We start from the raw sequence: 14,368 nt of genomic DNA, 5'->3' as shown, positions 1-14,368 counted from the left end.
ATATAGATTTCGTTAACTCAACTTAACTCAAGTCGCAAAACAGAGTAGAAGACGGGTATGCAGGAAGGAAATAGGCCCTATTCCTTCCCGCGAATGGCGTTGAAGCTCTGAACTTTAGAAATTTCTCTAAAACTTTAACCTGTTACAATTTTGAGATTTCTTAGACTGTGACGTTTAAGTCTCATTAATTTGTATGTCCCTCGTTAGCAAGTCACAAAATCAAACCGAGTTGCGATACCAATTGTTGAACTCTTGAATGCATGGAAGTCCTCTACACTACCATGAATTTATCACATCATTTGACAGTCTGGTAGGAAGGACGTCCCTGGATGACAGCTCCAAGCTTCTGAAGTTATTCAGTTGTTGCCAAGGTGAAACAAGATCCATTATTCAGTCGTGTATGGTCATGGACTCTGCAGTAGCCTACAAGAAAGCCAGAAGCATCCTGGAAGAACGATATGGCAACAAGTTCAAGATAGGAGATGCTTGGACAAAGAAAGTCATTAATGGGCCAACATTGCAGCCAAGTGACAAGAAAGGACTGCAGAAGTTCGCAGATGAGCTGCAGGTTTGCTGCGAGACTCTACAGGCGGTGGACATGGTTGCAGAGATAAGTTCGCAACAACACCTTGTAAAGATTGTAGAGAGACTGCCTTATTATCTGAGAGCCAGGTGGCTCAAGGTCGTCAAAGATGTCCGTCACCAAGGTAGATCTCCCAAGTTGAAAGATGTGGTACGCTTTGTGACTGACGCAGCCTGTGAAATCAATGATCCAGTCTATGGAGAGCTGTTTGGAGACAAGAAGAAGCAGCCTCAAGGATCAAAACAGTCACTTGGGAAAAGATCATCTCAAGCAGCTGGGGTCAACTTTGCTGGATCAGAGAAGAAGAAGGAAGTGGACTGTGTTCTTTGTGACAAGGACCATGGCATCTTTTCTTGCAACCTGTTTAAGGACATGAAACCTGAAGAACGTTTGCAAATGGCGAAGGATAAGCATTTATGCTTTAATTGTCTCAAGCCAGGACACAGTTCAAGTAAATGTTTCCTAAATAGAACCTGCTCTGTGAAAGGATGTAATAGGAAACATAGTAGGTTTCTGCATCTTAAGAGGAAGGACGATTCACAGAAGACAGATGTTTTGAAGGATACAAGACAGCAGTCATCCAGTTCCAGTGAGACTGATGGGACCACAGCATCATCATCTCAGAATGGGTTCGTCGAGACTGCTAAAAGCACCTTTGGTAATGCCACGGGGGCCGGTAAAAGATGTGTCCTGCCCATTGTGCCTGTTCGAGTCCAAACAGCATCTGGTGGTAAAGCATTGAGAACATTTGCTTTGTTGGATACAGGATCCACGAACTCCTTCTGTACCAAGAGCCTGGCGGAGAAGTTGAATGCCAAAGGTCAGACACAGAGGCTATCGTTGACCACCATCGACAATGAACAGACATTGGAAACCAAGGTAGTGGATCTGGTGGTTGATACTGGCCCAATGTCTGAAGCAGTTAGGATAGAAAATGTATTCACTAAGGAGAGGATAAACATCAGGAGTGATCACATGGCATCAGTAGGAGAGATTTCTGGTTGGCCTCATCTACAAGATATTAATTTGCCAATTGCAAGAGGGCAAGAGATCGGTCTGTTGATTGGTCAAGATGCACCTGAGGCCCTCATTCCTCTGGAGGTGAGAAAGGCAGAGACTGGACCATATGCTGTACGTACAATTCTTGGATGGTCCTTACATGGTCCGATATCTGGAGAGGCTAATCAGGGACATGTCAAGGCTTCAAGCAGCTTTATTGATGGGGATTGTCATCTGGAGACGCAGCTTGAAAGATTTTGGAAGTTGGAAGCAGAAACCGCTGATGAAAGAGGCCTGTCGGTGAATGACAGAAAGGTAACTGAGATATGGGCAAAAGGAAAGGCCATGGAAGATGGACATTATCAGCTGCCCATACCATTTAAACAGCGACCACCAGAGCTTCCAAATAACAGATGGGTAGCAGAGCAGAGACTGGTGAGCCTTAGCAGAAAACTGAGCAAGGATGACAGATTGCGCTCAAAATACACAGAAGGCATGAATGATCTGTTACAGAAGGGCTTCTGTGAAAAGGTGCCTAAAGAAGATTCCTTCCACGATGATAAGGCACAATGGTACCTTCCCCACCACCCAGTCCTGCATGCCATGAAGCCGGATAAGGTGCGAATCGTTTTCGACTGTGCCTCAAAGTGTAATGGGACTGCTTTGAACGATGTAGTCTACCAAGGTCCAGACCTAACAAATAAACTCATTGGAGTTCTTCTCAGATTCAGACAAGCACCAGTGGCAATAATGGTTGATATAGAGGCCATGTTTCATCAGGTGAGGGTTCCAGAAGCAGATAGAGATGTGCTTAAGTTCCTGTGGTGGCCTTCAGGAGATATGACAGCTCAACCAGAGGTCTATAGAATGTGTGTCCACTTGTTTGGGGGGACATGGAGTCCCAGCTGCTGCACTTATGCCCTTCGCCTGACAGCTGCAGATCATCGGGCAGAGTATGATGAGGAAGTTGTCAAGATGGTACAACACAATTTCTACGTGGACGATTGTCTGGTGTCCGTGGATGATGTACAGAGAGCTGTAAAGATTGCTGCTGAGCTGAGAAGTTTGCTCTTGGAAGGTGGGTTCAGACTCACCAAATGGCTAAGTAATCATCCTGATGTGCTGGAATCAATCCCAGAAACAGAGAGAGCAAAGCAGGCAAAGGGATTAGATTTAAACCATGATGCACTTCCAGTAGACAGGGCTCTCGGACTGAGTTGGGACATTGAAACTGACTGCTTCGTGTACAAGGCTGTACCGAAGAAGAAGCCACCTACAAGGAGAGGTTTGCTGAGTGTGGTTTCGTCCATTTACGATCCTCTGGGGTTCATCAGTCCTTACATCCTGAAGGCAAAGAGCATTTTGCAAGAGTTATGCAGATTGAAGTTAAAATGGGATGAACCAGTACCTGACCGTGAAGGACAAGAATGGGAAGACTGGCTGAAGGATCTGCCAGAGATGTCAAACATGTCAATAAATAGATGTATCAAGCCACATGACTTCGGGGCTGTGAAGGACTACCAGTTACACCATTTTTCTGATGCATCAGAGAAGGCCTACGGAGCAGTGAGTTACTTAGTGATGGTAAACACAGAAGGGACAGTGAATTGTAGTCTGATATTGGCCAAGTCTAGACTCACACCCTTAAAGAAAGTAACAGTGCCGAGGCTTGAACTAATGGCAGCAACTCTAGCAACAAAACTTGATGGAGTTCTGAGACAGGAGCTAGATGTCAACATCTCAAAGTCGACGTTCTGGACTGACAGTACCATTGTCTTGAGATATATCAAGAACGAGGACAGGAGGTTCAAAACATTTGTTGCTAATAGAGTTGCAGCAATCAGAGATAAGTCAGACCCAAACCAGTGGCGTCATGTGAGGACAAGTCTGAATCCTGCTGACGAAGCCTCTAGGGGTATGACTGCCAATGAGATGAAGGAAAACAAAAGATGGCTACATGGACCTGACTTCCTCTATCATGATGAGAGTACATGGCCTGAAGATGTGACAGATGTCAAACTAGGAAATGACAGTGATCTTGAGGTCAAAAGTGACGGGAAGTCATTCATGGTGGAGACAACTGAGACTGACCATACTTTGGAATTTCTGAGCCACTACTCCACTTGGTACAGGTTGAAGAGAGCAGTATGCTGGATTCGGAGGTTCTTTGTATGGCTCAAACATAAATCTGATCCACCAGAGACTTTGAAAGCTAGACTGACACTAGATGAAATGAGAGAAGCAGAGAAGAAAATTCTTTCATATGAGCAAAAGAGAGCATTTCCAGAGGAAATAAATGCCTTGAACACAGCACAGTCAGACGATGGTGGAGCTAATCAGAAGTGGAAGACAGTAAAGAAAAACAGTAAGATCTACAAGCTGGATCCTAAGATGGATGATGGCCTCCTTCGAGTGGGTGGCAGATTGAGTAGGTCTTCTCTACCACATGAAGCTAATCACCCAGTGATACTGCCTAAAGACAGTCACGTGACTATGCTTATTCTGAGGAAAATTCATGAAGTATCTGGTCACAGTGGCAGAAATCACATGATATCAATCCTTCATCAGAAGTACTGGATAACAGGAGCCAGCTCATTGATTAGAAATATGGTGGGCAAATGTGTCATGTGTAAAAGGCAGAGAGGAAAGGTAATGGAACAGCAGATGTCCGATTTACCTGAAGACAGAATCAGACCAGATGAGCCCCCCTTTACTAGAGTTGGTGTGGACTATTTCGGACCTATAGATGTGAAAAGGGGACGCTGCATGGAGAAACGGTATGGAGTAGTATTCACATGTCTGGCGATACGTGCTATTCATATGGAGATGGCACATTCCTTAGACACTGACTCATGTATAAATGCCATCAGACGATTTATGGCAAGGAGAGGAAATGTTAAAGAGATCAGATCTGACAATGGTACCAATTTAGTCGGAGCTGAGAAGGAGCTAAAAATGGAAATCAGAAAATGGAACCAGTCACAACTCCATGATGAGCTCCTCCAGAAGGAAGTAAAGTGGACCTTTAACCCCCCAGGTGCCTCGCATCATGGAGGAGTGTGGGAGAGAATGATCAAGACTGTCAGAAAGGTGCTATTTTCTCTCACTACACAGCAGATACTGACTGATGAAGGCCTGCAAACACTTTTCTGTGAAATAGAGAGTATCATAAATAGCAGGCCAATCACCATGGTAACAAATGATGTCAATGATGTGGAAGCGTTAACTCCAAATCATGTGCTTCTACTGAACACTAAACCACAGCTACCTCCTTCCATCACTGTCAATACGGATGTATATGCAAGGAGAAGATGGCGGCAAGTGCAGTACCTGTCGGATGTATTCTGGTCTAGATGGGTAAAAGAATACTTACCTCAACTGCAAGCCAGGCAGAGATGGGTTTCCCCGAGACGCAACATCCAGGTTGGCGACGTTGTCCTTTTGGTTGACCAAAATGCACCGAGAAACTCCTGGCTACTGGGACGAGTGCTACAGACGAGGCCTGATAGGAAGGGTCTCATCCGTCAATGTGAGGTCAAAACCAAGATGGGTGTGCGGCTGAGACCTGTTAGCAAGTTATGCCTAATTTTGGAAGGGGATCTGTGAAAATTTGTGGAATTGAATCTATATCACAACAGCTAGGAAATATGAAATATGTTGTGATGAGGTGCAAGCCAAGCGCTGCCTCTTATATATTTGAAATTAATAATTTTGGAGCATTTGCTATTTGAGCCAACGAGATATTTGGAGCAATCGGTATTAGTGGATCAACCCAGATGAAGAAGCATAGTTTATCTGTGATATTGAACAATTATCTTTTTCTTTTGAGCAATTTATCCAGCCAAGACTGTTTGAAAAGAAGAATTTGAGAGAATTTATAATATTTCAATCATTTCGCTCAGAGAACTCTACAACAGAGAAGTGACTGTTTTGGAGAAATTTGCAGAAGAATTTATTCAGAGAGAGAATTCCAGAGTCAGAATGAACTTTAACCTGAACTCTAAAATGTTATTAAACTCTTACAATCTGTGAGCTTCAAGTTTGACCCACTGCTGAACATTGAACTCAGAACTTTTCCCTCCCTCTTTAAAGAAACAGTGAACAATTATTCATACATGTTGTAAATGTGGACTTTCTGATTTATATGTGAAAGATTTACTCAGTATGATTACACAAGAAACAGGTGCATGTTATTGCAAATTTGTGACTGAAAATTCCTTTATACAATAATGTGTTTGTTGTAAGGAAAGCTGAATTCAGGAAGCATTCAGGTGTCAAATATACAATGTTTGTTTAAGAGGTGAATTTATAGTTTGACAAATATGATTTTGTGATAGAATTAAAAGACTATAATAAAAGGTTTTTCTAAAACATAATTAGAGGAGGTAAAACTTTACAAGCAGCAGAATTGTCTCATATCTAGTCCAGTTTGAGAAATTGGACTCCTTTGCATCATATCAAGCCACTTTGGTTAGTTTTATGAATGATGTTTGCATTTTTCGTAGTAATTTGTACAAACTGAACGTTGTGTTAATTTGTATATATTTAAAAGGAGTATTTGCCTTGTATTACAGAGAAGATTATTGCAGTATAACATTTCACTCAAAATTTGAAAGGATGCATTATTGTTTATTTCAGGTTCAAGATGAAGAATGAACCAAATTATGATTTGATATATATATTTTTGTAAAAAAAAAAAAAAAAAAAAAAAAAAAAAAAATGTAAATATGTTACTGTAGCTGTAGAATAAGAATGCCACAATATTGTCTTTTTGATGAGAATTCTCATTAACAAAGAAGTTGCATGAGTGTATGCAAGGGAGACATTTGTCTTCATTTTGGAGTTGATTTATGCAAATTTATGTCCATTTGATTTCTAGCAAAAGAAGGTGTAAATATTTAATGCACAAGTCGTGTGTAAGATACTAAGCATGCAGCGATTGTTTTGGAAATTGTGTAACACATGTAAAGATGATGTGCTAATATTTAATTATGTTGTAAATGTTCAGCTGTATAGGCTTCACATTTAGGGGGCCGGAATGTAGAGTGTACGATGCAAAGTGGTTATAGTGTGAAATTTACATATCGTTTCCGGGTCACAAAGTTTCGGTGACGTCAGAAGCGTAGGTTTTTGTTGCCAATCGGTAGAGGGCGTTGTATTTTGTCCCCCATGTTTTTACTTGGTTTGGGAACACTTGCTAATTTGTTGTCATCGTTATTTTGCCCTTTGACCAAGCCCAATGTTGTAAGTATTCTAAAAATAGATGTTTATATGAAAAAGAATAGTTGACTGATAGTTTGTATTAAGAAATGATTTAAATGATGAATATTTTGGTGAAAATTTTGTTACAAAAGTTGTATGAATTATCGCTCATGTTCAGTGAAAGTTTCGGTGTGTCTATGTACATATGTATAAGTACAATACTGTGTGTGTAGTGCGCGAAACTTGACCGCAGCACGCACGTGTGTTGATTTAAGCTAGTAAACGTTTATTTACATAAGATATGAAAAGTAAATGGTACATAATTGCATGAAGTTTGTTAGTGATGATAATTCATGCCTTTATGATAATAGTGGTAATTTATGTCATAATAGTCATGCACAAGTGGTATGACTGAAAGTAGGTCAAAGGTTACAAGCTAACCTAGGGATGCCTTGCTAGGGGCATATTTTCTGTAGCCTTAGGCATGGCTGAATGTGTTTTTAATATAGAATTTTGGATATGAGAAACAAATGTGAGAATTTAATCATACCTTGATGTTTCAGTTGAGGTTATATTTACAAAATGGTTTGTTATTGTAGTTATTTATTTCGGATGCAGCCTAATGATGAATACCGGTAATTGAGAGCTTTATGATAACAACATAAGAAACAAATAAGGACAGTTGTTAGATTATCTGGTCAGTTGATGTCTTAGACTCGTGTACAATTTAAAGGCTTTGTGAATGTATAGGTATTGGATTATTAACGCTACATTCGACAATTGTACAAGTTTTTCATGACATTCAATTTATGATTGTTTATTGTTTCATTAAACTGCAGGTCGAACCATGCATTCAAGAGTTCAACAATTGGTATCGCAACTCGGTTTGATTTTGTGACTTGCTAACGAGGGACATACAAATTAATGAGACTTAAACGTCACATAGACTATAACCCGATTAAGAAGAAAGACGAGCTCAAAATGTGAAAGGGATGATGCAAGCTAGAAGCTAAAAGAGGGACTTAGTTCCCTTTTCCCGTGCTCGTGAAGCACGGAAACCTCTGTGATTTATTTTACAAGAAACAAAATTGTGTAATTTCGCTCAAATTAAGCGCTTCCTTTTCAGTGATTATAACATTTTGAATCAATGGCACAAAACAAGACAGGAGATGGATGTACAGCGATTTAGTATAAAGTTTCATATCGTACATACTTTTGCATATTGCACGGCACGAATTTAATGCCTCCCCCTTTGGGTAGATATACTTTGCCAATAGTTGCTTGCTGAAAAGCCAAAGAAATTTCATTTGGGGAGTCGGGAAGTGACGGTAACGTTTACCCACTCCGAACAGAAGAGCCGACATTTTGTGTCAATGCAATAAAAAAAGGTACTTTTCATACTCTTATACACCCATGTATAATTTATAATTTCTGGCAAAAATATAAGATTCCCACAGCCGAGAAGGGGAAAACGGAGTAGAAAAAAGGTGTAGGGAACAAAGGGTGAAGGCGCTTTCGATATATTTCCCGCACGGAAGCAAAATTTTGTATGAAGAGAGAAGATCAACGTTTCGTTTAGGTTATTATTCTTTTGACAAAAAAAGAAGGAAAAAACAACAAAGCTATGCCTTTCCTCCCTTTTCGCTTTTTGTTTTTCTCCTTTTCCTTTTTTTCTTTTTGGGGGCGACCACCCCTACCGCCCCCCTGAGTGGCCGATTTAGATATAAATTGAGAGAAACATTCTGCCCTCTGACGACACTTAAAGTTTTATTTTCTTTGGGTGTACAGCTACTACGAGTAGATAAAAATGTAAGTTGGTACACCATCCCGCCCCCCCCCCCCACTCCGGGGTCGAAGGGACCGCATGCATGTTCCCAAAATGTCCGGTAAAGGGGTACTTTTTCGGGGGACAAGTCCGGCCCGCGAATTGTAAAAAGGGGAGGTATTTTTCTCTCTCTTAATTTTTGGACTCCTGGGAAATAAAAAAGGGGGTTATAGAATATCTTGAATATCATAGAAATAAATGATCAAATCCCGGCAGGGGCCGCGGAAGCGGGGGGGGGGGGATGGGGCTTCAGCCCCCCCCTTTTTTCAAAACCATGTACAAAAACGTAAAAATTACCATATGATTGTGATTTTTTGCATTGTCAGCCCCCCCCCCACTTTTGGCTCAAAATGACCATATGATTGTGATTTTTTGCATGGTCACCCCCCCCCCCCCAAATTTGAAAACCGTTCCGCGGCTCCTGCCGGGATCAAATTCCTGACATTCCTGCTAGTTTTGAAAGCTTGTCCTCCATCATGACATCAGGAAACCTATATATGACAGCTTGACAGCTTACCTGATATAAAGTGGGGGGGGGGGGGGTGTCTGTCCTGAGATATGGGGTAGGAATGAGAGCTCACCTGAGAAAGGGGGTACATTGAGCAGTGTTCCGGATTTAGGGGGGTCTCCAAGGCAGGAAATGCCCGCGAAAAGCCCGCGAAAGGGGGGTTCAGAAATTTTGGCAGACATGAGATAGGGGGTGCTTTCAAAGAGAGGGAACGAACATAAACGTACCCTAAATAACACTGTGTGTGGGGGCCGGGTACACCATAAGTCCAAAGAGCAGCATTTTCCATCCAAGTGTTAAGGCCACCGCACACCTTACGACCCGACCAGTCGCCGACTGGCTTGCGACTGGGTGAGGAGAGATGTGACGTCACAGCTCTTGTCAGCTTCGAGTCGCAGACCGGTCAGAGACAAGTCGCAAGGAAAATCGGAAGGATTTGACATGTCTTCTTCTTCTTCTGTATCCTTCCTCCGCTGTATCGGAGATCCGCAGTTTAATACTGCATTAACATTAGCGTTACATATTTTGACGTGAGAGTAAGGTAGATCGAGAGAGGTGAATCTTATGCAAGAAATTTAAGACAAGTAGGTTGAGGTCGTTTCTGGAGGAATCTGCTAATTCGACGTCAGGAAGAAACAGGACGGAAGCGGTAAATTGTTGAGGTTCTTGATCTTTGAAATGCACAGAAAAATACTGCAGTTCCTCGTCTTCTTTTATTAAGTTTAGAAGGGTTTTCCTGTGTGTGCTAAACGCTGGGCATTCTCCAACAAAATGTACAACACTTTCCAGTTCGGAGTGGCAGAACTTGCAGGACTTTGTGGTACTTTGATTCAGAGAGAATAACCTTCTATTCGTTGGGTATGTACTGCAGGATAATTGAGCTCTGATGGACATAGCTTCCCTCAGGAGAGGGCTGGAGACTTGCTTTGGGTAATAATTCTTTTTATCACGTTGGGTCATGCCCGACCATAGACTTAGAGAAGATTTTTTAGCAATTGCAATTTCAAGGGCAGCATAGTGTTGTTTATAAATTTTTCCCAGTGTTAGCTTCTTCCATACTTTATATGGAATGCGATCTCTAAGGATGTTAGGGAGACTTGGAAGCTCATAACTATTGAGGATTTTTATCCAGCGTCTTACCAAAGGTGTATTGTATGCTATACCATTCAACAGGATTCTTCTCTCAGTGCGTTCGTCTGAAAGGCTTGCATATTGCCCAAGTAAGAGAAGAATTTCATAGTCGATTCGCTTATCCATTGGGAGGATATCGAGCAATAAATAAACAATTTCGTCCGCCGCACTCCTTGGCAAACCAAGCACTCTTTTAAAAAGAAATGTTTGGGCCTTGTTCAAACGGGACAGCATGTAGTTGGTAAGTTGAATAATCTGAATCCCATATAGCATTCTTGGTATGCAGAACATTTTCCAAAGATGAGTACATATTGGTGGCAGCAGGCGTAGAGTTCCTTGCTTAGTTCCAGTGAGAGAGAAGAAGGTGTTATATCCCTTTGAAATGATGTTATTGGTATGGTCAATATTACAATTGCTTTTTACTATGCCAAGGTGTGGGTGCTCTCTGCTTTCCTTGATTGTCATTCCTCCCATTTTCCACTCGACTGAACTTACACTGGTTGATGCTTTTTTGTTTATTACTACTACGGCACTTTTTTGTGGATTAATTTTATATCTCCAATCACAGGAATAAGAGAAGGTGAGATCCAGCATTGATTGGAGTTCTCGGGGGCATGTACTGATTAGAGCAACGTCATCTGCTAGTACTATCACTCCCATGTAGCAACCATTAATAGAGCATCCAAGACAAGCGTTCCTTAGTGATTTGATCAGGCCATCGATGAAGACTGTATATAAGGTGGGAGAGAGCACACTCCCCTGTTTTACACCTTGAAGGATTTGAAAAGGAGAGCTGACTTTTCCTTCCCACATGACTCTACTGGTACTACCGTTGTAGAACTCTTCCAGTGTAGATAACAGGGATTCATGGAGGCCTAGGTTTTGAAGCTTAGAAAATAGGCCTTTATGCCAAACGATGTCAAATGCTTTCTGTGCGTCGAGAAGAGCAAGGTATGTTGTACATTTCTTGGCAGAGTTCAGTTGGATTATTAATTCCAGTGAAGATGCAGTAAGGAGGCAAGATTTGCCTTTCTGGAATCCAAATTGTAACTGGTCTGGGACATCATTTATTGCGAGTGGAATTTCTAGTTGAGATTTGATGAGCATTTCCAAAACTTTACCAATTGTTGAAGAAACTGTTATGCCTCGGTAGTTAGAAGGATCTTTTACATCTTTTCCCTTTCCTTTGTGAACTGGGACTATAAGGCCGGACTTCAAAGGTTCAGGAATATACTTTAGGGATATACATCGATTGATGAGGGCGAGAAGTAATTTCCGAGCTATTGGGCCAAGATATATAAGATGCTCAGGAGATATATTATCAGGTCCTGCAGCTTTTTGTTTCTTGAGAGAATTAATAGCTTCATCTAGATCTTTTGAAGTAGAGGGTTGAAGTGGTTGATTCAAATTTTCCTGGAACGGGCGAGTGGGAATAGCTTCATCCAATTCAGGCGGAGAAGAGGCATTCATGTAATCCGGTTTAGCAAGATCTGAGAAATGTGAGTTGAAGCCATCTAAAACTGCCTCTCCTTCATATGTTGTACCCCTATAAGACAGTGTATCAGTGGACCGAGATCCTTTAGTGCTTTTGACAAGCCTATAGAAGAGTTTATCATTGCTACCTTTAGCATCCTCAATTTCTGAAAGGAGATTATTGTGATACATCCGCCGTGCTTGCCTGATGCTACTTCTAAATAGACGTTTTGTATATACATGCTTGATCCAGAGAGGGTCCTTGCCTTTTGGTTTTCCGCTGGCCCTCCAGAGACGCCAGTAATATTGAGATTGTTTATAACATGCCTCTACCTTTTTGGTCCACTCTCTTTTCCCTTTCCTTTTTCTTTTCTGACGGCCCTTCGAGTGTGGTAGAGTTAGTGATACCTTCAACATTTCTTCGCTAAGTTGATCAAGCAGCAGGTCGATTTGAGTCGGATCCAAGCACATTGCAGGAAGATTATAGAAAAGGTTCTTTGATATTTGTTCCATAGGAAGAGTATAGAGAAGGTGTAGCTGGTCAGCACTGCACTGTCGAATCCTTATGACTGGATCGCAAGCTCAATCCAACTTCCAGCCAATCACACAGCAGAGTTGCACGATGCGTATTATGATAAACAACGCGCATACGCAGTAGTAAGCGCAATTTCTCAGATGCTATGCCAAAAAGCAAAAAGCGCATGCGTGAGTCGCAGATCGGATCGCAAGATGTGCGGTGTCGAGGCTTATGACTGCCTTGCGATTCATCTCCCCTCTCTCAGTCGCAAGCCAGTCGCCGACCAGTCGGGTCGTTAGGTGTGCGGTGGCCTTAATGGTGCCGACGCATTGTGAATTACAATTCTCAGACAAATCGATTCAGAGAAAAATTGTTACTATCGTATTCAAGTATTTGATCAACAGTTCCTTGGAATTATTACAGGGATTATTAAGGTGTACAATATCATTCCAAGTCACCAAGTAAAATTATTTAGCATTATGTGGATGTTCAATAAATAACATACCCTGAAGTAGAGTGGTTGTATTCCCTTCCATCATTATCACTCCGTTGGAAGTAATCCAAGCAAGGTGTAGAAGAGTTAAATCGAAAAAAAAAATGGTGCATGGTCGCCAGTTACTTGATCAGTGTTTGTGTGCTAGCTCAACAAAAACTAAATAAGTCTTTGTCCTTCAACAACTGATTGAAAAGTTTGCTTTGTTTTCTTGTACCCTCATTTCGTCCGCTTTAAGTTTAAGCAACACTACTTATGAAAGAACGTCTTCGTTCCGCTGAATTGATACATAGGCTGTGGTTCGATCAGTTTTAAAAGCAAGAGAAATTAGGGAACATGGGGAAGGAAAACAGTTTTTTTTCGGGAAGAAAAGGCCAACAGTTTTAGTGCTGATGATTTATTTGTTTGTTCGTTTTATTTTATTTTTTTAATTTTTTGGCCAACAGTTCGGACTATAATGACCCTTTTTAAAAGCCTCATTCGCACTACACATCCCCTAATTGTTCATGTAATCTTTTTTCAGTACTAAAATTCACAGCATTGTACAAACTAAAGTCCGATGTATGGCGTATGCTCATCATCATTTAGGCCTATATTAGCTTAATACGGCACTATGTACATCTGTTTTCTCTTTGATGCTATCTCACTCTCCCCTCTCTCTTCCTCGACCTTTTATTTCTTTAACTTGATCTATCTTCCTTTCTCCTTCTCTTTTTTTCGCTGGCCATCCCTTTATTTCTCTTTCTAGCTCTTTCATTTTCGAATCAGTTTCTCTATCCTTTCCTTTCCCTTTCTCATCTTAAAATCCAGAACATTATTGTGATGGATAAAGCTTTACAAAATGAAAGGAATTTTCCTAATTAAAAGTCACCAGAAATTGCTCTATTCTGGTTTTATTCACTTGAATAGTTAATTACCCGCTTTGTGACAAAATAAGGAATCAGTCAAAAGCAGCCATGAACTTGTTGTTCAGTCAAGTTTTATTAATATGTTTTATGATTATGGTGACATAATATCATCTTTATACAATGACATATTTTTTTTTTCTCTTTGCCTCTTCCTTGAGGATTTATTGTTTCAAAATATTTACATATATACATATTTACATAGGAATAACTTTTTTTCAAGAGTCAAATGATATAATATTTATAACAGGAATTACAATATATCAATAATTTTCTTGACCTCTAATACACAAAATTGTTTAGATCCGTATTGATTTAAATAAAACTTCAAATATGAAACAAATTCCTTGATCAATCTCTTATTGCTATGATTTAGATTCTGAAGGTTGTATTTTACATAATGATTATACAATGACATGATAGATACATTAAAATACGCGCCCATATTTTGTTTGTAATCTAGCCAGCATAAACAGCAATCCATACTTCACGGCCATGAAGAAGGCTGGAGACCAAAGTTACAAGGCTATGTCGGCGTCGAGCGCCACAATCACTGACAATGGAAAAGCTGATATTTTCTACTTAATAGTTATTTATATTCATATTTTTTCTTACAAAAAGCAAACACAAACAAGTGCACCCATATGTGAATGTATGTAGCATTTTCATTTATTTGAATGTAGGATAAAAGAGCATTGTCGATTAAATTATTATGCATTTTCATTATGATCA

General features: G+C 40.6%; 1 protein-coding gene across 1 annotated transcript; it reads left to right on the top strand.

Annotated features, from left to right (window-relative positions):
• Positions 1–406: 406 nt before the first annotated feature.
• LOC135153986 (uncharacterized) lies at positions 407–5,188 on the top strand. Its single transcript, XM_064098993.1, has one exon. It carries the CDS (start codon positions 407–409, stop codon positions 5,186–5,188), a length of 4,782 nt encoding a protein of 1,593 aa, XP_063955063.1.
• Positions 5,189–14,368: the final 9,180 nt, after the last annotated feature.

This window comes from Lytechinus pictus, chromosome 4, assembly GCF_037042905.1.
Source record: "Lytechinus pictus isolate F3 Inbred chromosome 4, Lp3.0, whole genome shotgun sequence".
NCBI classification, from domain to species: domain Eukaryota; kingdom Metazoa; phylum Echinodermata; class Echinoidea; order Temnopleuroida; family Toxopneustidae; genus Lytechinus; species Lytechinus pictus.
This window is presented reverse-complemented; position numbering and strand designations above follow the sequence as displayed.

Coding starts and splice junctions, on each gene's coding strand:
- LOC135153986 (XM_064098993.1), top strand. CDS start 407: ATGGACTCTGCAGTAGCCTACAAGAAAGCCAGAAGCATCCTGGAAGAA.